The 24,493-nt window shown below is 35.8% G+C and overlaps 1 protein-coding gene across 10 annotated transcripts in view; it reads right to left on the bottom strand.

The window, feature by feature from the left end:
• Positions 1 to 24,493, bottom strand: part of LOC150107158 (small G protein signaling modulator 1-like) — a 568,327-nt gene that overhangs the window by 318,765 nt on the left and 225,069 nt on the right. For 9 of the 10 annotated variants that reach the window (XM_090391669.1, XM_090391666.1, XM_090391674.1 and 6 more), the window contains 2 exons: positions 16,031 to 16,195; positions 9,702 to 9,848 (listed from right to left, as the gene is read on the bottom strand). In XM_090391669.1, the coding sequence (XP_090247795.1) occupies positions 9,702 to 9,848; positions 16,031 to 16,195 (312 nt within the window). The remainder of the gene's footprint in view (positions 1 to 9,701; positions 9,849 to 16,030; positions 16,196 to 24,493) is intronic. The other variant, XM_090391668.1, reaches the window with a different exon arrangement.

Genomic DNA, 24,493 nt, shown 5'->3' with positions numbered 1-24,493 from the left:
AAATTTATATTTTTTGGATGTTTATTTATTTTCACATAAACCAGAAACGCTGCTCTACAGATAAATATGGAACTTTTTGAGCCACTTCAGACCTCCATTAAGTGGAGAGCAGGAGTCTCACACCAGGCAATGAAATTTATCTTCCACTTGAAAACAGTCAATGGCCTTTAACCCAATGCTTATATTACTCATACTACCATCACTTGCCACTGGAAATTTCTACTCTAGTTTGATTTAAATCTTCTGCAATTATTTCTAATATTCCTACACCTTTTCTGTCTTCTTTAACATACAATGAATACAATAAATCTGACCACATTCTATTTCCATAAAAATTACATCATTTGTCAACCAGGTCTCACCAATGCCAATAATTTTCAGTTTCACTACATATATTAGCCTGTTAGTAGAAATCCTCACTTTTAGCCCTAATGTTTCTGGCATCATTAGCGTATATTCATGTCTACTAGGCTGAGGTCCAATCGGATAACTTAAAACATGACTAATTTAGGAAGCTAGAGTTGATTCATCAATGAAATCCTCCCCCCCCTTTATTTCCACAGTTTATGCTCTTCTTTCCAGACAAAGCTAATTCTGCATTTCCTGAGGTCATTCCTAATAAGCTCTCTCTCTCTCTCTCTCTCTATAAGAGAAACCATGAGTGTAATAGAAACAGTGCACTCAGATTTGCCCACTTAATTAAATGCATGCATCTGTGCTTACATACAACCACTGAGTTCTGAGTGTTTATCACCCTGCTTACTGGAAGTATGAAGTGACTACTGTCATAGGATAGCAAAACAGGTGTTTGATGCCAAGATGGTAGGAAAGAGACCCACCAAGGTCTAGGTGGATTGATTCAGTTAGAAGAATGAAGTGTTAGATATGACAATATAGGAGTGCTTACAAGTAATAGAGTAATTTGGAGGAAAATTGTGAATAGGAGATTAATAATAATGTAAACTTAATCATATAGTGTTGCCATATGATTGAATACTGAACACTCCTTGGGGGTATATTTATCAAGAGAATTGATGATGATCAAAATTTTTCTGATTGGTTTCGAGGAGAGCATAGAAATAGCATATATTTCAGTAGCTGCAGAACTGACTTGCTTGTGAGGAATTGTTTGCATGTGGATTTCAGTTAATCATTTGCTAAACATGAGTTGAACAAGTGAACATATTGGATGCTAAGAAGTTTCACATGTTGTATCTACACAAAGAAAGTGAAACTGAACAGTTTGTAGCTAAGGAATTGAAATATTCTCAAGCAAGCATGAGTAAAGTATTGAGACAGTATTCTAATAAATAACTGGAGTTTTCAAAATAACTGCCACAATAGCAGTTGAAAGGTAATAACTACATCAAGAGATGAGAGGAGATTGAAGAGAATATCATGAAGAAAAACTGCTTCCAAAATGTATGGTATTTTCACAGGAGATGGAAAGAACTAGGAGTGAATGTGTCTAAATCTACGAGGTTGAGAAAACTTCACAAATTGGGTTTAAAATAATGTGTGCCTAAGACGAAGTTGCTTATGACTTCCAAGCTAGAGTGCAAAGGTGTAAGCAAAGACTGTGATGGGGTAAACAAGACCTGAAAAGTATGTTTGTGTGTCCCATTGACATCAAGGGATACGTGTTTGGCATCTTAAGCAAAAAGCATTTGATAACAAATGCATGAAACGTTCTGTGAAATTTGAAACCTCTGTCACTGTATGGGATTGTATGACCACAGAGGAGCCAGGTAGGCTGTGTATTGCTTACAAAAGAGTCAATTCCAAAGTGTAACAAGAAATTCTTGAGCACTTTATGCTGCCAGCATCAGAAAATTTATGTGATAGCCTTATCCTTTTTCAGCAAGATTCAGCTTCTTGTCACACTTCCAAAACCACTACTAGATGGCTCAAAGAAAGGTAAATTAATGTAATTCTCTGGCTGACAAACTCACCAGATTTAAACCCCAGTAAGAATGTGTGGGAAATTATGAAGAAACATCGACAAAAAGTTGCCCCAAGCGACAACAATGAACTTGTTTCTAATCTGAGGACCATACTGATCTCTCTTATGTCACTGATGATGACCTGTAATTTTCAGGTTGAAATACATATGGTAATATATATGGCTTTTAAATAAAAAAAAATATATTATCCACTCTTTTCCTTGTGGTATCATGCTAATTTATTATAATTATTATTATTAACATTTCACCTCCATGGAGTCAGACTCATTGTACACTATTGCACACAATGCTCATCCAACCATGCTTTAAATTGATTCACTGTGTTTACATATACAACACAATCAGGCAAAGCATTTCACTCACCAACCACTCTCCATGCAAAGAATCGACTCCTCACTCCTCTGCTCCCATCCTGCTTATACAGTTCCATCGATGGTCTCTTGTTCTATCCCCCACTCCCATTCTATGAAAAATCTCTTCCATGTCGACCTGATAACAACCTCTGACAAGCTTATATGTCGCAATCATATCCCCCTCTACCTCCAATTCATGAGGCTCAGCAACTTACCACTGTCCACCTTTGTGAATCTTCTCTGGACCCTTTCCAACATATCCTCATTACCATGAAAACCCAGCGACCAAATCTGTGCACAACAGTCTATATGAGACCTGATCAACGCCTTATACAATGGCATCATAACCTCTCTATTTCTGCATGTCAGGGTCCCCTACATCATTGCCATTATCAATGTGATATTTTCACAACTTGTGCAATGTGGCCCCTGAATTCAGGTCCTTGTCCACCATCACTCCTAGATCTCTCATCTCCTCTACTTCCATTAAAGTTTCCCCACCTAGTGTGTACTTTACATCCCATCGTTGCTTATCAAATCTCAAACCTTACACTTTGCAACTTTGAACTGGCACTTACCTGCCCAATCATGCAATCTATTCAAGCCCTCTTGTAAGGCAATAACATCCACTTGACTCTGCATTGCTCTCCCCAGTTTTTCACCATCTGCAGACAGCTGCACATCACTATTTAAACCGATCCCAGTATTATTAATATACAAACTGAACAATAATGGTCCCAAAACTGACATCTGCAGTAAGCCACTAGTGACCTTCCTCTTACGGGATACCGCATCTGCATATACAGGGTTATGCCTAAAAGAAATAGACACTTTCAAAGTTTTACAGAAAGAAGAGTTTTAATAGCATGGCTGAAATACTTACATGGTTTGAAGAGTACGTCCTGACGTTTACATGGATAAGTTACAAGTGTTCTATGTGTGACCCTTTTGTAACACATAAATATCAATGTGATAGTCCAGTTCTTCCCAAACACTTTTCAGCATGTCCATGTCAACAGTCGCAGCAGCAGCTACTGTGATGCGTTGTTTAAGATCGTCCACACTTGTAGGGAGGGGAGAATAAAAACTCTGTCCTTTATGTACCCCCATAAAAAGTAGTCACAGGGTGTTAAATCCGGACTTCTTGGTGGCCAACCAACATGTAAGAGCCATGTTCTGGGTGGTTGAGTCCAATTCAACAACGAGGCAAATTTTCATCCTGGTAATTTCTAACTTCAAGATGCCAGTGTGGCAGAGCACCATCTTGGACAAATATGAAATTGTCATTGTCTTCTTGTAGTTTAGGCATCAGCCACTCACGTAACATGTCTAGGTAAATTATTCCACGCACTGTTTTAACTGGAAAAATAATGGTCCACACGCCTTTTTACAGGATACAGCGCAAAAAACGTTCACTTTGGGTGAATCCCTCACATGCTTCACTACAGCTCTTGGGTTTCAGTTCCCCATATACGAATGTTGTGTTTATTCACTGTACCACTAATGTGGAAAGTTGATTTGTCACCAAAAATTAGCCAGTCAAAGAAATCATCACTTTCTTCACTCCGTTGCTGCATGTCCATACAGAATGAGTGACGGAGGATTTTGTCGTTTTCACTGAAGTTCTGCAATAATTGCAACCGGTAAGGGAACATTCGTAAACGTTTACGCAAGATATTCCATACAGTCTTTTGTGGAACTTGAAGTTCTAAACTTGCACGTGTTGTCGACTTTTCCGGGCTGTGCTTGTAAGTCTCACAAACGTGAGTCACTGTATCCTCAGATACGGGTGGTCTCCCAGGACTTTTCCCCTTGCACAGACAACCAGTTTCCTTAAATTTCTAGCTCCAATCGTAGATTGACTGCCTTGTGGGTAGTTGTTTATCATACCATGTTGTAAAACGACACTGCATGACAGTAACAGAATTTGTTTTTGCAAATTTATTCATGCAGAAAGCCTTCTCCGCCTGGCTAGTAGCCATATTGCTTGACATACGTGAAGGATGCTCACGTGATGTTGACATCACGAAGACAAACAAAAAGTGGAGGTCGTAAACTTGAGGATTTTTTCTATAAAACAGTACTAAATGCTTTCTGATGTAACAAACAAATTTCAATTTATAAAGTGTTTAAACTGTCTATTTCTTTTAAGCTAACCCTGTACAACTGCATGACATTGAGATTTTGTTACTCTGGTCAAGCTAAGTTTCATGGATAATTGCGCACCTGTTGGAAGTTCTGAATTGTCAAAAAGATTCAGAACTTCCAACTTCACCTCTAAACAATGGAATTTCCTTTGTTTTCTCTTTCCAGATATCCTGCTCAAAGTGCACAGAGGTTATTTACAGATAAAGACAATAATGCGACCAGTAAGGCGATAAGGACACAAAATAGACACTGAACATAGCAGACTGAGGGGTAGGAAACAAGGCATGCATGTGCAGAAGCTTCCACACCTTGGATAAGAAACACCAAAAGTCCTTATATAGTGTAATAATGAAACTGCATATATGTGAAAAAGTGGATAACAAAATCACATATAACAAGAGTTATCTGTACTTTTCAACTCCTATAAAATTAATTCAGCACATTGGAGACTCATTCATGTCCGGCATATAATAAATTCAATGCATGTGTAACCTTACATAAATTGGCGAAAATGGACCAAAAAAAAAAAAAAAAAACATATCTGCTCAATCCATTATATGAAAACAGGCCTTTCTGATCATGATCTGGATACTCATCGTCATCATTGTCAAATTCCTGCCATGTAGCCTCAAGGGGTGTACAGGATATGATAGTACTACATGAAAAAAATTACATCATTATTAATTTCCTATCTACAATTTTCCTCCAAATCAGTCTGTTACTTGTCAACACTCCAATATTATCAGATCTTATATTTCTATCGTCTAAAGCACTTTGTACCGTATCAATCCACCTATATCTTGGTCTTCCTCTCGGTCGTTTTCCTGCCAACCTAGCAGAGAACACTTGTTTTGCTAATCTTTCCTCGCCCATTCTGTTTAAGTGACCATACCACCTGAGATTAGCTCTGCTAACACATTCCTGGATGCTGACAATGTCAAGTTCTTTCCTAATATCCTCGTTTTTAATATGATACTGCCATTGATGCCATCTGTTCACGCCTATAATCTTTCTCAGGACTCTCATATCTGAAGTCTCTAGTCTTTGGTCAAGTGTTTTATTTCTGACCCAGCTCTCAGATCCATAAGTTAAAACTGGTTTGAACACTGTCTTGTATACAGCTAATTTAGTGTTCCGACTAATTTCTCTCTTATTCCATATGAATTTATTCAATTGACTTCCCACCATACCAGCTTTGCTGATTCTGTTGTCTATTTCTATATTTAATTTAAGATCTTCAGTAAAAATCGTGCCTAAATAGCTGAAATGTTTTACTTGTTCCACAGGTTCTCCATACACAACACAGTTGACATTTTCAATGATTCTGCCTATTTTCATTGTCTTTGTCTTTTTATTGCTGACCTTCATACCATATCTATTACAAGAACTATTCAATTTAGTCAGAGAATCTTGCAGACTTGTAGCGGATTTATTTAGAAGTATAACATCATCCGCATAAAGCAAAGAGCTGACATTAACATCTCCAATTTTGATATCATGTTTAATACCACTTTCCTTCATAATGCGATCCATATAGATAATGAATAACAGAGGGGATAATGTACATCCTTGTCTCACACCAGATTTAACATTAAACCATCTTCCTGTACTTCCTTCAATTCTAACTGCTGACTTACAACTCAAATAAAGACTAAGTATTGCTTGATATAATGTCCCATTGACACCATATAACTGCAGCGTTTTGAATAGCTTCTCTCTTGGCACCTTGTCATATGCCTTTTCCAGATCGACAAAACTTAAATACAGATCTTTGTTATATTCCCATGCTTTCTCGACTATTTGTTGTAAAGTGAAGATCTGATCCTGACAGCCTCTATTTGGCCTGAATCCAGCTTGTTCTCCACCAAGCTTTTCTTCCACAATTCTTCTCAACCGTTTCTCAAGTATACTTGCATAGATCTTGGCAGGAACACTCAGTAGGGAAATACCTCTGTAATTCTCACATGCGGTTTTATTTCCCTTTTTATATATGGGTACTATGAGAGCTCTACTCCAATCATCGGGAATTCGACCCTCTGTCCAGGCTTTCTGAACTATGCAGTGCAGCCACTGTAAGACTCTTATACCACCATACTTCAGCATTTCTGGTCGAATATCATCTACTCCTGCTGCCTTTCCACATTTCAAGCCTTTGATGGCTTTTTCTACTTCAAGTATGGATATGTATTCCTGACTGCATGCCTGGTCAGTGTTTTTTACCACTGTGCTGTCATCACTGCTTGTTTCATTTAGCAGTTTTTCAAAGTAATTACTCCATACTTCAAGGATATCTTTTTCTCCCATTTTCATATCACCTTTATCATCTCTAATTCCTTTTATAGCACTCTTTCCTCCATTCTTAAGCTTCTTCAACAACCTCCAGAATATTTTGCCACCTTCTTGATATTTATTTTCTATATTCTTCCAAAGTCCTCCCATGACTTTTGTTTAGCTAGTTTTACACAGTGTTTAGCATTGTTGCATTTGTCTCTATATTCTCTAAGAGCACAAGGTGACTTTTTTGACAGGAACTTTTGGTAAGCTTTCTTCTTTTCCTTCACTGCCTCTTTAACTTCCTGTGTCCACCAGGGAGTTCTGATTTTTTTATCCTTACAAACAACCTCACCACATGCCTCTCTGGCAGAATCAATCAATGTTTTCTTCAGAGTTTGTCACTGAATCTCCAAGGTTTGATTCCTGTTCTCAAACTCTTTCATTTTCCTTCAATAATCTTTGTGTATTTTAGTCTACAGCTCACATATGAGAGCTGCTCAACTTTTATTCGCTTTAAAACTTTCTTACATGTTATTCTTTTCAATATGAAATTCAATTTTATCCTGCTCAAGACTAAATAGTGATCACTTCCAATTTCAAATCCTCTGTACACTCTGGTGTCCTGCACCAGGGAGAAAACATCACTATCAACAATAACATAGTCAATGAGACTTTTCTTATTCCTAGCCTCTTCTCTCCATGTGAATTTGTGCACATTTTTGTGTTGGAACATGGTGTTAGTAATAAACAGTCCATGTCCTGAGCAGAAATCCAACAGATATTTGCCATTATTATTAGCTTTGCTCTTTTCTCCAAATTTTCCCAAAATATTTTTGTATGTCTCACAATCATTTCCTACTCTACTATTTAGATCCCCAACAAGGACCAACTTTTCGTTTTTCATTGTGTCAGTTGCTTTTTCTAAAGCCTCAAAAAATTCCTCCACTTCTACCTTAGTAGAACCTTCTGTGGGACCATTGGCACAAATAAGTCTCATTGTCCAGTTCCCCATTCTCATATTTGCCCACATTACTCTACTTGAGACTGAGTGCCATTCAAGAAGATTAGCCTCGTATTTTGTGTTGAATACTATGGCTACTCCTTCTTTTCCTTGATTGTCATTGCCTGAATATAACATTTTGTATTTATTGCTCAGAAAGATCTCACTAGTTTTGGTCTTTTTTGTTTCAGTCACCCCTATTATGTCGATCTGGTACTTATCTAATTCCTCAGCTAGCTCCATTTCTTTACCATTCAGGCTTCTTACGTTGATAGTACCGATCTTTAACTCTGATGATGTTGAGTTGGGGTTTATTTTCAGATTTGTTCCAGTAGCTGACTTTTCGCTGTTCGCCCTGGTTCCCTGGCGAAAACAACGGGGGCCTTGTTTAACCGGGCGACGCCCCAGCCGGCATGAAATTTTGTCATATTGTACCATCATTCTATATTTTGGTTTAACCAATAAGAATACAATTTGGTCGGCTAAATCCCAAATTGCCTACTTTCATAGATATTCCAACACTGCTCTTGCATCATAGCAGAATCTGCTATGAAAGAAAACTTAAAGAGGCCTGTGAGATTTTTTTTGCAACAAATAATTTAAAAGAAAGATGGTCTGGTTCACATATATACAATCCTGACAACAATGCACATCCTCAGATTACCCTAGAGTACTAAACTTCATTTGACACTAATCTCTACAAACAATCATGAAAATCATATCAGCTAATGACTACTCGAAAGTATAAAAAACTTCAAGAAAGAAAAGTCAGCAATAGAACCTGGTTGCCGGCTTGGTTGGCCGAGTGGTTATCATATCTGTTCTCCAACCAACTGGTCATGTGTTTGAATCCCAATGTGGACATGAATATTTGAGATTGTCAAATATTCATGTCAAATATTCAAGGTGAGAGATGAATTTCACTGCCAAGTGTGAGACCACCACCACCTTGCTTAAAGTGGAGATCTGAAGTGACTTGAAAAAAGTTCCATGTTTCGTCTCTAGAGGCAGAGTTTCCAGACTACATAAAAAAAATTATAAAAATTAATAAAAAAATTTTTAGCCCGCTCACAGAACTAATGTACTACAGGCTCATAATCTTTTGCGAGTGAAAACCATACAAAAACGTTAATATAAAGTATCAATAAAATAAAATATACTACGAGTTGTCCCAGTCTTGAAAATAATTCAGACGCAAACTTTGTTTGCTTACACTTGGATAAAGGATTAAACCAAGTATATAATTTCTTGGTATCTTTAATTAATAGTATAACCAAGTGAAAAAAACTTCCAATAAAGTATTAAATCTAAATGTAAAATTTAATAACTGGATTTTGGGAATTTTCTGATTTATTTGATGTCATTAATTATTTATTAATTTTACTTTTTATTTTAATTAAATTTTCTTACCCTAAGAAGTGAGACTAAGAGAGTTAATTATCATAATTTCAGACATTATGTAGCTTACAATGGTAAGGTACTAGTTGCTTCAATGTAATGTGTGTGTATAGATGCACATATTCCCAAAGATGATATTAATGTAAAGGTTGAAATGTAGAATTTTAATGTGATTTAACATTTTTATTTTATTTTATTTTTTTATCTTAAACAGTAGTTGGGTCCATAAATCAAGTATAATGAGTACTGTTCATGTTTACTTTCACTAAATGAAAAAAAAAAAAAAAAATTAAAAAAATAATGAGTACCATGCTTCTCTCAATGTTAACAGAGGCAAGCCACTAGCTTTCTACATACCACAAATACCGCAACTATTGCATCCAAGAGATTTTGAATAAATAACCAATGTTCTTTGATGTAATAAAAATGTGAATAATGTGAACTGAAGAACAATGATATTTATCACTATACAGAATCACTATTTTAATTTTTTAAGCATAAAGAATTTAGGCAAAGTATGAATAATCCTACTATTCATTGCACAGGGAAATATTGAGTACTTACATATAGTATCTGGTTTTAAAGATGTGATAATTCTAAACACATAATCACTAGCTTCTTCCTCTTCTTCTCCTAACTGGTTTTCTCCTTCTTTGGATAATTTTCTAATTGAGCCACGACCTTTGCGCCGTAATTTTGGAAAGACCTTACCTATAACATTTTCACAACCACCTCAAATAAAATGATATACTTATCATATTTATATATCCACTAAAACAAGCATAACAATAAGTTAAAAGCATTAATAAATTACTGATATAAATTTAAATCGACAAGTGCAAGTACATACTTTTGAAAAAATTTAAAGAGTACATGCATTTCTGAATTATACGACATAGAGGGAATATTTTTTTCCATTGATACCTTGTTTCAATTATTTCAAATTTATTGCTGCTAAGTCATATTATATACTTGTCCATTATATTAGCTATTATATATATATATGGAAATGGCATGTGCATCTTTGGAGCTAGATTGCCCAAAGAAAGAGCTTACTAAGTTTGATTCCAGTTGCTGACTAGAGGAACTTTTAAAAGCCTTTTTTCAACCAGCTCTCGAGTTAGTTGATCTCTGGCATGAGACAGTGAGTTTTTCTCCTGGAAACTCAAGAAAAATCTACCATAGAATCCAAACTATTTTCAGACAGTATACAGTGTTAGGATTAGGGACCACAAGATGGCAACACTTATCAGCCACCTCTCCTCACCAGATGTATATCTTGGGTCAGCTATCTCTCATTGTACTGGTGGAGATTAAACTACCCCCCCCCCCCTCAGTCTTCAAAAAAAAAAAGAGTTAGATAGGGCTAAAATGGCCTCGCCTACTCCTTATAGGGGAAATAAAAAGGTGTTAGCAGACTTCTTTTTTTTATATTACATCAAATACTTAATAACAATGATATAATAAAGTACATTAAAAATTGGAATGCATTATTATCGCAAGAAACCATGGAATCAAAGACTTATCTAGGAGGTCTTTTGTCATGCACACAGTTCATCATACCATGACTTAAAAATAATCAAATTCTCTGCAGACGCCATGTTATCAGGCAATGCATTCCAATCATTCACAACTCTCCATGATAAAAACCTGCTTCTCACTCCCTCCTTATACAACTTCCAGGGATAACCCCTTCTCTCTCTCCCACACCATCTCCCACCATTTTATGTAAAAGCTCTTCTATGTTAACCCTATAATAATCCCTTACCAACTTGAATGTCTCTATCATATCACTCCTCTTCCTCCTATCCACTAAACTTTGAAAGGGCATCTTCTCAACCTTTTTCATATTCAACATTTCAGATTCAGAAACTACCTTAGTCAATTGCTCTGGTCCCTTTCCAAAATTTCTTCAATCTCTTGAAAATCCAGTAACTAAATCTATGCACAGTAGCACATATATGGCATAATCAAGGCCTTATACAATGGAAACATAATCTCCTTACATTCACATCATTGCCAGAATTTGTTGAGTTGTCCTTACAATTTTCGTAATGTGTCCCCTAAATTTCAGATCTTTATTCACCATCACCCCCAAGATCTCCTATTTCCTCTGCCTCCAAAAATATATCCCCACTAAGAGTAAAGACTACATCCCATCCTTGTTTTCCAAATTTTAAAACCTTGCATTTCACAACATGACATCCCCATTCCCATGCTCATTCAGCAGTTAGCAAATGATGCTAAACGAAATTCTAGGGAGTTTTTTCGATATGTGAAAAGAAGAAGGAAGAATGATTATGGGAGTATGATGTTTGTCAGTGATAACAGGAGAAAGATAAACACTGAAGAGGATATAGTAGAGGTGTTAAATGAGAAGTTCGTTAAAGTATTCCATTCCTTGCTATTGTAACATAATGCAATAATGAGAGCAGTGGGAATTAGGGAAGAACCAATAATGGTGAATTAGCAGGAGGTATATGAGGAATCGAGTAAACTTGATGTCATTAAGGCCATGGGACTTGATGAAATATGACCGAGCATCTTGAGGGAATGTTCCATGGGGTTAACAACAGCTTTAACATACATTTAAACATGAGTCATAGATTAGTCCGGGTCCAAAAGAAATGGGAAGATGGCAAAATTGTTTTGCTTCATAAAGGAAGTGATAAGACTAGGTTTTGAATTACAAGACAATCTGTTTGTATGGAGTTGGGGTCAATGAGTTGGAGAGGTTAGTGAGGACAAGGATTCAGAACAGTTCTAAATCCTTGAAGAATCCTTGTCCATTCAAGAGAATTCTACAGCAGTAGAATTCTCTTTAATGGACAGCATGGGTTTGCTAAAGGAAGATTGTTTTTTAGCAATCTGCTTATTTATTATAACATGGTGACAAATACATTGGACAAGGGGGATGCATATACAGTAGTATATTTAGCTTTTTTAAAGGCTTTCAATTGATTACCACATGACAAACTAGTAGTTAAATTGGAATAGGTGAAGTAAGATAGTAGATTAGTGTGTTGGATTGGAGATTGCTATCTGATAGTTATCAATAGGTTATGTTATCCCAGAAGAAGAAGAAGAAAAAGAAGTCACTAGTGGCATGCCCCATTGGTCTGTTTTTGGGCCATTGTTGTTTAATTTGTATGTAAATGACACTGGAAAGGGCTTAAATAGTGATATGCAATTGTTTATAGATTACGCAAAGTTGGGAAGAGGTTAAGAGAAGTAGTGCAGAGGTAGCTTTGCAAGAGGATCTAAATAGACAGTCTGAATGGGCGAGTGTGTGGGGATGTCAGTTTAATGTTGCAAAGCGTAACGTTTTAAAATTCAGGAAGCAAAGATGGGATACAGAACAGGAATGGTGGAATATTTTGGAGAATGTGTAGGAATTGAAGGATTTGGTGGTTGTGGTGGAGAGAGAGACTTGAAATTTCATGGACATTTTGCTAAAATTGTGAGGATGGCACAGCAGATTATGGGAATGATGTGAAGAACACTGAGATGTGTAAGGATGTTTTGATTCCACTGTACAAGACTTTGATCCAGCCACATATGGATTACTGTGCACAGATTTGGTTGCCAGGTTTTCAAAAAGATGATGAGATGTTGGAGAATGTCCAGAGATCATTGACTAAGTTGGTTTCAGGTTTCTGGAATGTAGAATATGAGGATAGAGTGAATGAAAATTACAGAGCTTAGTGGGTAGAAGGAAGAGAGGAGACATGATCAAGACATATAACTTCATAAGGGGAAATTACCAGATTAGAATGGATGAGCTTTTTCGTAGAATATCTGGAGACAGGGGAAGAATGAGACGTCATTCCTAGAAACTGTACAAGGCGAGTGTGAGCAAGGTCTTATTGATGATGATGATAATAATAATAATTCCCTCAACCTATTCAAGTCTTCTTGTAAGGCCACAACATCTGCTCTACCTTTCATAGTTAGTCCCAATTTTGCATCATCTACAAACAACCGAATATCCCCATTCAAGTGTTTCCCAATATCTTAACATACAGAGTAAACAGCAATGGTCCTAATACAGACCCCTAAGACACATACGCTACTGACTTTCCTCTTCTGGGACATTGCTCCCCATACATAGATCGCTGACATAGACATCTATCATATATCCAATCTCCATTCAATGCACTACTCTAATATCCATCCCTATCTGCTCTATGACTATTAACTTATCACGTGGTAATCTATCAAAAGCCATTACAAAATCTATGTGTGCTACTGTGTTATCCATCTCAACTGTCAATGCAGCTGTCAATTTATTGTAATAAGTAAATTGATTACTAAAACATTACCTCTCTTTAGCATATAAGCCACCACAGCACAACTGGAAGAATAGCAGAACATTGCACCCTTCGATTGGAAAAGACCTGGGTTCGATTCTCATCGTGATGAAGGGAATCCTTACATGGGCTTTTTCAGTTGAAGGTGAGTTAGCCAATCTCAAACGGTGATAGCATTTTTTTTTTTCTCCCGAAAACTCAGGTTTTTCATCCCGCGAAGTAGAGTAGTGTGCCCTCCAATGATGAGTCCTTGGACTCCCTGGAGGTGTCCCATAATAATAATATCCATGCTGTCCATCAAAGATAATACCACCGTTGTCAACACAATTCTTGATCCTGGTTCTCACCAGCCTCTCTTATGCTTTAATCACTACACCTGAAACACTAATTGGCCTATAATTTGATACTTGGATTCTGTCACCTGCCTTATGAAGCAGTACAATCTTGCCTTCTTTCCACTCATTTGGAACTTGACCCAATATCAAGTTTCAAATAGTTCCAAATGTTCTTTTTTTCTAATTTTGAGGCTTCTTGATGTCTGTCCTATATAGTTTAGACCACAAGCACATGGGATGTTGTACACTCCAGCGAGTTTGAAAAAAGCACCAATGTCTTTCGGCAATCTTAAAACGTGACAGACAGTCTTGACCGGTTTGAACGCAACTCTGATGTTGAAAGTTTTGCGATCTTTTCGGATACTGTACCTGCATAAGGAATAAGTATGGATGAACTGTATTGAATGATGGTAGGTTGTTGTTGTGGAGAGTTTCTATGAAGAATCTTATTGATTAAATTCCTTGGATAGTCATTTTTTATTAAAGTCTCTGATATATGAGTAATTTCACCACAGAGTTCTTTTTCTTCTAAGATGATGTTCGTGGCTCTATTTTTGAGCATATGTATTATGCTGAGCTTCTGGGAAATATGGTGAGTTGATTTGAAATGAAGGTAGCATCTAGTGTGTGTTGGTTTGTGGCAGACTGTTAGTTTGATATGTCCATCTGCTAGTTTCTTGATTAGGGTATCCAAAAATGGTAGTTGATTATCTTTTTCCAGCTCCAAAGTGAATTGTATTTTTTGATATACACCTAAACCTCTTCTTATGCGAATTTTTTTACGCGAATTCGGAGTTATGCGAATTGGGATATCAAAAATAATTTTTTTTTATGCAATTTTTATTCACTTTTACATGACCAACCTAAAGTCTAAGTTAGAAAAAAATCTGTAATTCAAGAAAATTTTGAGAATTTTGTAGAATTGCATTCTCGTTTCAATTAATAAAATTCTAAATTCTTACGAATTTCATTTATTGGGAATTCCATAAATTACACAACTGACTGCACATAAAAAAGCAGTTCTTAGCAGTTTGAATTTGGTGTTTGAGTAGACAATAGTTACCGCATTTTTTGCATTTGCATTTTTTAAGTAAAATCAAAATAAAATCGTGTTATAAAATTAATAATTTTGCCAAGAAATGATAAGCTATATGTAATTTTCAAACTTTCATTTCATTAACCGAAGATTTTAATCCAGCCCTCACATGATGTTGCTGATAACCAAAAAAAAAAAAAAGGAAACCCGTTTCCTTTTTTTTTTGGTCCTCCCTTGATGAGCAAAAGACTCATCAGGGGAGGCCACCCACTCCACAACTCTGTCTCAATCACTCAATCCACCAACTATAGTGAACCACATCATCTACACCAATACCCACCACCACAACTAATATTTTCAAAGACAATCACAAACAACCATGCCCATGGCGGAATTCGAACCTGCAGCCTTTCGGCTGGAGAGCAGATATGCTAACCACTCGGCCAACATAACTTTTTGTAACTTATGCATATCGTAACCTGGATGAGATATTGCTCTTAGGTTACACATATGATTGTCAAAATTTTGTAGTAGAATATGAAGCTTACAATAAAATTTAAAAAAAAATACTCCCATGATTTCTCAATTGTTTGTTTTAAATAAAATCCAATCCTGATAACCTCTATTTTTTTTTTTATTTTTTTTTTTTTTTAAATAACGAAACCTGTGGTGCGTTCATAATTAGAAGAAACACACGTATAAACCACAGTGAAAATTATAACTTTCACTGTGGTTTATACGTGTGTTTCTTCTAATTATTAACCTATTTTGTCTTGAATATAGCTTGTCCTCCATTTTTCTTAACCTTTTCTCAAGTATGGTTGCATAAATATTTTAGTGGGAACATTAAATAGGGAAATTCCTCTGTAATTCTCATATTCAGTTTTATTTCCTTTCTTTATAAATGGATATAGTGAGGATTAGTGGACAATATGTCAGAATGTCAGAAGTACCTGTTAGTTATCTACATTCCTTAAAAAGCTACCTGGAGATCTTCCAGTTATCCAGCTTTCACACTTAAAATTGATCCCATTAGAAACAACCGATAGAAAAATAAGATCTACATATATATTTTATATTTTTTATTCATTTCATAAATTCATTTTCAGCTGACACTTATAATTAAAAAATGTAACATTTCATGCATATTTCCTAATATTAATATGAATCCACATCAGAAACATTTTTTCATTACTGATATTACATCATTACCTCTTCCTCTCTGAGACCAGAGAGGAGGATCCATTTGACCATGTGGTAAAAGGCCATTTTCCAGACAAGAAAGGAAAGCTAATAGATGTCCACCTTTAGGAAAGTGAATGGGGGGTCGCTGAACTCCATCTTGACCAACTAAAACAATAGTTCCTCCACTATCTGCTGAAATAAAAATATAAAAAAAATTCCAATGCTGCAAGCTATAAGTGAAACATGTACTTAAAAAATAAAAACAAAATTATAAAAAAATCAGAATCCCAATAATTTACATGATATCAGACCCACTGACATCAAATAATCCGACTGCTTCTGATCTTGGGCATAGAGCTGTATTTACTGTAACATAAAAGGTATAGTGATTACTGGTAATATCTTTCATGCAAATATATATCCTCTAAAAATATTATTTGTGAGGGAAGGAGGATTAACAATGACAAACAGTGTCTGAAGCAACACTTTCCAAAAGAGAGTTACACATACTCCCCCAGTTCTGTTCAGATTTCAATGATGTAGTAATACTACACACACACTTCCATTATATAAGTCATTCCTTACAGACCTTTTCTTATAATGAACATAATCTATATGGGACAATTAATGTAGACTTTTTTCCATGGAACTCTATGTGTCAAGGATAGCAAGCTATCATGATGAGATGTTTTGGTTTATTATTATTATTACGGGCAACTCCAGGGAGGCCCTAAACATCATGTCCACACAACTATATGACATTCTCACAGTATCTATCATACCTTGCCTTGAACTCACTCTCCGTCATAGCACCCACAACAGACTCTGGCAGCTTATTCCACTCATTTACCACTCTAAAAGTAAAGAACCCAGCTCTAACACCCTTGCTAACCACACTCTTGCCCAGCTTCCATAGGTGTCCCCTAGTTCTCCCACCACCAGTCTTGATCTCAAAAATATCCTCTGAATTAATCCTATAGAAACCCTTTAGCAATTTGAATGTCTCAATCATATCTTCCCTTTTCCACCTATCAACTAATTTCTGCAACCCACAAATCTTCAACCTGTTCTCATAAGGTTCATTCCATAGACCTGCTAACATCTTGGTCACTCGCCTCTGGATCCTCTCCACCTCCTCCCCATCAAGAAGAAACCTACGTGACTGAATCTAGGCATTTATGGCACTTGTGTTTATGTTCTTAATAATGAACAGCTCCAGTTCTTCTGGACTGGACAAGTAAGGTAAACCACAAGCAAGGAAGATTTTGTTAAATACTAGACATTGCTAGTGGAGGAAGCTTATCCTTTTAAGAATCAAGAATCTTTCAGATAGGATGGAGTGAAACTTTAAGGTCAAAAGTTTTAAGTACATTCAGTTTCTTTAAACATAATATGATAAGCACATAATAAATGTATAATAACAGCAAACTAACTTAGATGATGATTTCGTTCATAATAAAATTTTTGCTCTAATAACAACAGCATCCTCACTTTTAAAATAAACAGAAGAGACAACATTGCCACAAGAAATAAACAAAAGAAACAAAAAATTTCTGAACTACACACAAATAACAGAGTGGCATGGTCTAAAATACATTAAGTTATTCTTAGTATACAGTTTTAAAACAGCAGCTATATTAGTAAGAAAAACTATTGCACATGGTTACACATACTGAGAAGAACTATTTACTATACAAGGGATAACTTCAGTCCAACAGTTTTCTGTTTAGATTTGGTCAGTGAAACATCTTTCTTTATATTGGGCAAGGCAGGTGTGGTGGTGAAATCACAACCAACAAGTGACATGGGTAGAACAGGTTTTATACCTATAACTGAACTGCTGTTATTTACAAATGCCAAAATTATCAGAAATAAGGGAGATGAAATGGTTTCACTGATTGTGTTTATTTGCATCAAAATCACGGGAATAAGTGAAACATGGTTGAATGAAGATGATACCGTAACAGGAATAGAAATCGAAGGGGTACAGTATTTTTCATAAGGATGGAAAGGACAAGAAGGGCGGGGGGAGTGCTGCTGATGATAACAGGAAAATTATTTCCACATAAAGTAGACATGAAAGAGGAAAATAGTGGTAATAGTTATGAAGCAGTGTGGTGTGAGGTGGAGGTTGACATATTTATAAATTAAAGATGCCAAGAAATTATATTTTTAGTTTCATCCTTTATTCAAGTGTAAGCAAACAAAGTCTGCATGTGAAGTAACTTCAGAACTAGTCTACTTATATATAGAGGCTAATGACTTCACATCAACTGCCTTAGTATTATTCATGACTGGGCTACTTGTACAGAAATATTTATACGTATGGAAATAATATGTATAGAAGCACTTAGTATAGAAATAGTTGTTACTTTATGCACAAACTTTGTTTGCTTTACTTGGCTAAAGGATGAAACCAAGAATATACTTTATTGGCATCTTTAATTCTTTAATTTATAGTATAACCAAGTGAAAAAACGTGCAACATCTATCTCTAATCGATAGTATTTTAGTAATAAGGTGTGACAACTTTTGACTACTTGTATATGGAAATATGACTCCTGTATGACTTCAACCTTGATATTACTTCTGGCTCTCACTGATGACATCTTGGATTTTGGCAAGATAAGTACTTGGGTTTTCTTTCATTTGTTTTTCACTTTGATTTTATTAGCTGGTGCTAGTGGTGGTTTTGTCCCTACTAGCACTGTTTTAAGTAAATATTAAGATTGCGGGTAGTGCAATTAATATTTGCATTACAGGATTACTTTTGGCGGTATCACAGCAACCATTTTATAGTAGCTCAAATAGAGCATTTGCTGGTGGTGTAGAATTATTTCTATATCATGGGATTATTTAATTTTCAGTCTTATGATCAAAAGTTTTGTTTCCTCTTACAATCAAAAGCAGAGGCTTTACTCTATTTCCCTGCCTGAGATAATGGTACCAATTTCTCAAAGGGTGCAAACTCTAGAAATTGAAATTCCAGGATCTGAAAAAGTGAGACAGGTTACTAAGATTTTAAAAGAGATAGTTGGTGCTATTAAGATTTATTCTTTCATCCCATAGGAAAAAAGGGAAATATTTAATTGTAGTTAATGGTGCGGAAATAAGGGATAAACTATAACAGGGGTTTTACTTTCAAAGGTAGCACAGTAATTCCTCTAATGGTGGAAAGCCAAGTTAAAACAGTAAAAATCAAAAGATTTCTAATGGAATATACAGAGAACAGTAATGAAATTATTATACATACATTCTCGAAATGAGGTAAAATTAGTAACACATGAAAGGGTTTATCAGGTGAAGATCCAAACTGGTTTTCTGGTGAGGTCACCTGTACAAAGGATATGAAGATGCCCATACCAAATTTTATCAACATCGCTACAACTCAAGTTATTGTAAACTATCCCGGAGTACAGAGGCCGCACCTGTGTTGTGGTTCATATGATCACTTGGGTGGCAACTGTCACAAATCTAAATGTTTCAAATGCATGGAAACTGAACATATTGCTAATCAGTGTCTCAAACTCTGTCAGAAATGCGAGTTCTGAACACTACATTAACAACTGTCCTTTTAGAACTTTTCAGCACTAATTAGAACACCGTATATATATATATATATATATATATATATATATATATATATATATCAGAGAGGCATAAAGAAGAGTTCCCAGATCTTCCAATTCAGTCTAGTAAAGACGGTGCTGTTAAACAAACTGCACTTGGTAAAATCACAATAAGTGTGTGATCAAATCAGCCAGAATGTAGCCCCAAAATTCCAGAACTGCAGGAGCCACTTTCCCAGTCAAATATGAATGGAACAACATGAGTTGAAATTACCAATAATGAACCTAGTATAACAACTGAACAGATACAAGATGAAATGCAAACACATGAAACTGTTCTACAAGAAGAAACTGGAGAAGAAACAGAAAAGCAAGTAAGAAAACTGAAAGAAATTAACATGCAGACAAGATCATCAAAAAGGAAAGATGAATTCATAAAAAAAATTAAGGATAAACAAATAAAAAATTAAAATGTGTTAAAAAATGAAACTACATCTAAAAGAAAAAGAAATAATAAAAAAATTTAAGATGGAGAAGGTTACAGATCGTCAAATGAAGACTCTTCAGGCTCAGGAGAATTTATGGAATATGAAGAACCATCTCATGCTAATAAAGGGAAAGCAAGAGATACAATTAAAGAAAAAATAATAAAGTTTACTGATTCCAAGTTTTCTCACAGTGTGATTATCATCTACATGAAAAGAAAACAACTAGCTTCCAAATCAAGAACGATAGGCATGAAACTGAAATAATGGAAAGCACTGTAAAAAAATGGAAAACAGTTTATAAGAAGGCTACACAACTGCTCCTTCACAGATTGAAGATCTTCAGGTTCATCCAAAATCTAGAAGTTAAAGACTTACCAGTGACACTTCACTATTCCTAGCATCTAATTTCTGCGTTGCTTCATTAAATGCATGAGGATTTCACAGGCAAATTAAACAAGAAACTATATGGAAACTTATGCCATAATACCAGGTTTTTGTTTCTCCATGATATATTCTTCTGCAGATTTAAAGATATAAAAACTTTCTTATTCGAGCTTTGGAAGATTTAACAGGGCTGGAGTAGGAGTTCTTATTCTTTCCCCCTCCCCCATCCTTGGGTCATTCTGTAATATCCAAAGGGATGCACAGATACACAACAGACTGGAAATACTGTGGATGTGTAATAAGGTTTATAAATGTTTATGGTCTATCCAATAGAAGAGTTAGATGAAATTCTTCCAAGAACTGGAGTTGTATTTATACGTTGCCCACTACTTCATAGCAGCTGGAGACTGGAATTGAAAACCTGGAGAAATATGCAGGATTCGCAATCCTGATCTCCAGACTTATACATACATGAATCTAGATATTGGTACTTGTCTTGATCAAATTTATATCTCTTCTTCACTTATAAATAGGATAATTCAGATAAAACATCTTGACATCAACATGTCAGAACATAATCCAGTTCTACTTAAATTCCACTGCATGAAACAAGTAGAGATCAGTTCTAGATCATGGAGACTTCCACCATTTCCGTTGTCTTTTCAACCAAATTCTGAACCCCCTGTTCAAATTGGAATAATGATAGACTTGAATTTTAACCACATATCTCAGTTTCAGCAATGGAAATGGGATATGTGGTTAAAATTCAAATAAGCAGTGAAACAGAATATGACTGAATGGGGAAAGGAATAGGCTTTCCACAAAATAAAAAAGTTGAATGACCTGTATAAAGAGAGAAGCTGGTTCGTAGCAACCCAATGCAATGGTATGGAATGTAACATCATCATTAGAAACATTGACATAGAAATAGATGTGGAAAGGCAGAAACAAGTAGAAGAAAGAAACAATTCACTAAATATGGCAAAGAAAGGACTTTCATTCAAATTTGTGTTGATGGTGAAGACATGTCCACCACTCAAGACATCCTTGGTTCCATCCATGAACACTACAAAACTCTGTTTGAAGACCAGTACTGTGGGAAATTATAACTCTTGGAACATTAATGGATTTCCTGTTCATATACAAGATGGGTTTGACAGACCCATTACAGCAGTGAAGAAGTTACCACAGCCTACAAAGAATGCCAAACAAGTAAATCCCAAGGACCCGATTGTATTGAAAACTCCACATCACACAAAATAGGAGGATACCCCCCCCCCCAGGAGTGGAAAAGTGAGATATGCACAGTCAACACGTTCATTGCCAATCATGCGATATCGCGTGATGGGAGTTTTCACCTGCCGGCCAATCACGCGTTATCGTGCGGACGTCGCTATCAAGTTTCTAAGCGGAATAGCAGCCACAGCGAAACAGCATGTAATATTTATATTGGCCACTAGGGAAGGGATCGACTTTCGTGGAGTGGGGATGGCCGCCAGCCATTGTCTATTGTTTATGTTAGCCAGTGCGCACAGTGGTGCCGTTCAGACAAGGCGACGACGCGACGATTTTGTTTAGTTATTCGTTGATTTAGCGTGCTTGAAGTTTGGTTTTTATTTATTTTGAGTATTGTTTTTGTTTTTAGTAAGTTCCCTATAAATGTTGATTTTTGATAATTATTTTTTTCTATTTGTATGTTATTTTTAAAAATTCTATGTGATTATAAAAGACTGATAATTAAAGTTATAATTATTATATTTAAATGTTTTTTATTTGTAAAATATATAACTTATTTGACCGAATTACATATCACGCGATATCACATAATAGATATTTAGAGTACATAAATTCTATGTACATAATAATAAAAGCATATAAATAATATATTAACTTATTTTGAGCACAATAAAAACTAAATAAAAAAATTTTAAAAATTTGGCCACCACACGAAATTCCAATTTTCAGCTTGGCAATGACATGTTAAAAGCATGTCTAGACAATGCTCAACTAGTAGAAATATGGAGGTCTAGGGACAGACTTTACTGCAGGGCCTGGGATTTTATTCTTCCCATTCAAGTTATATTGTTTAATTCTTTTCTCTTGAAGGACACATACCAAGTGAATTTGTAGCAAGCCATGCCGTGCCAAAATCTAATAATAGATATCCTATCTTAATCAGCAGTTGGAGATCTATTTCTTCATCTACAAAATATTTTTCCATATTATCAATAACAGGCTCAGAGCGGGAATGAGATACATAATTAAAAGCACAGGTGTATCGAGTACCAGACTGAGCAGTAAAATTTAATCTGTTTCTGCTACATGATTGACCCTGCTTAGTCAATACAAAAAAGCTGCCAATGGCAGTGCTATCCATAGACCTTACTGATATATTTGATAACATATGGCATTCCTTTCTTTTCCACATCCTCCAGCAAATTGGTGTGGTAAAAAGCTGCTATCCGTTATCAAAGGAGCCTATGTCAATTCAACTATTTGCCTCCAAGTTAATGGGTTCCTGTCAGAACTGGTCAAAATTCAAAAAGGAGTCAAGCAATCATGTGAAAAGACTTATGTGTTCGTCATACATGTTAATTAATTTTAGCCATTGGCTAAGAAGGTATGAAGTATGTAAGTGAGTTCAGCAGTGTCATTGGAACAAATTGCTCTAGCTCTGTGGGTTAGTGTTTCTAGGATACCATACTGTTGAGATGGGTGATGGTGTAATTATTTGTGCACATATCTCCCTGTATGTGTGGTTTTCTATAAACCAAAAATGATAAGGAACCATCTGGAAGACGTGTGATTAGTGTATCCAAGAAAGGCAGAGAGTCAATTAGCTTCCAATTCCATTCTAAAGTGGATTTTTGGGTGTTGGTTATTTCAATGTGTCTAGGCCAAGTGGCCAAATAACAAGCAAATCATCAACATAGCGTAGCGAAAGCACTGGTTTGAGAGTGGCTGTACTGATAGCTAGCTTTTCCAAGTATTCTATGTTGAAGTTGGCTAAAGAAAGGGGGGGGAGCCCATTGCTGTCCCATCTAATTGTTTGTATATTTTCCCTTTCCATGTAAAATAACCTGCATGTATTGTGAATTTAAATAGTTCAAATATATCAGTGGGAAAGTGTAACTTTATTAAATCAAGAGTTTCAGTTAACAGTACGTATGTGAATAGTCAGGTGATTTCAAAACTCAACATTATGTCTGAACTTTTTACGGTATGGTTTTCTAAAATACTTTTAGGTGAGCAGAATTTTCAACAAAGGAGGGAGAATTGTTTGTGAGAATGACTAGTAGCTTAGCTAAATGTCTAGAAAGTTTGTATGTCGGACTGTTTAAAGTATCCACAATAGGGCATACGGGTGTACCTTGTTTGTGAATTTGTGGTGTTCCATATATCTTGAGTGTTTTAATATGGAAGGACTTCAGTTTGTGAGCTGTTTCTTTAGGCCAGGAAGTGACTTTTTTCAATAATTTGCACACCTTATTCTTTTGCGAGTTGGTGGGATCCCAATCTATAATTTGGTATGTTGACCGATCCTGTAGAAGTGTGTGCATTTTGCTTTCATATTCTGTTGAATTCATCACCACAGTTGCGTTCCCTTTGTCTGCTTTGGTTATAACAATGTGGTTATTATTGTGTAGCTCTTTTAGAGCAATGATTTCCTTATGTGGGATATTATTTTTGAGAGGCTTAGAATGGATTAGGATGTTGGCCACATCTAAACGAATGTTATTGGCAGTTGCTGGAGGAAGGTCGTATATTCTCCGTTCAAGAGAAGCCATTATTCGGGCTTTTCAAACTTGCTTGAGAGTAATGGCAAAATTGTGTCCTCGACTTCATGCACTACTGGCTTCTTCGGTTAAGGTGAATGATGATAAATACACTATGACATGATCTTGTAATTGCGGTCATTTCGTAGCACTGTGTTCAAGAATTTCAAAATTTCTCTGGTTCTGCTTTTTAACTTTAACAAATTCTTTTTTAGCTGTTGCATTGGAGATGTTTTCCAGGATATCCCACAGTTGCATGTTTAAAATATCAAA

This window comes from Typopeltis vanoorti, chromosome 4, assembly GCF_054136105.1.
Source record: "Typopeltis vanoorti isolate ZY-2024b chromosome 4, IOZ_Tvanoo_1.0, whole genome shotgun sequence".
Taxonomy (NCBI): Eukaryota; Metazoa; Arthropoda; class Arachnida; order Uropygi; family Thelyphonidae; genus Typopeltis; species Typopeltis vanoorti.
This window is presented reverse-complemented; position numbering and strand designations above follow the sequence as displayed.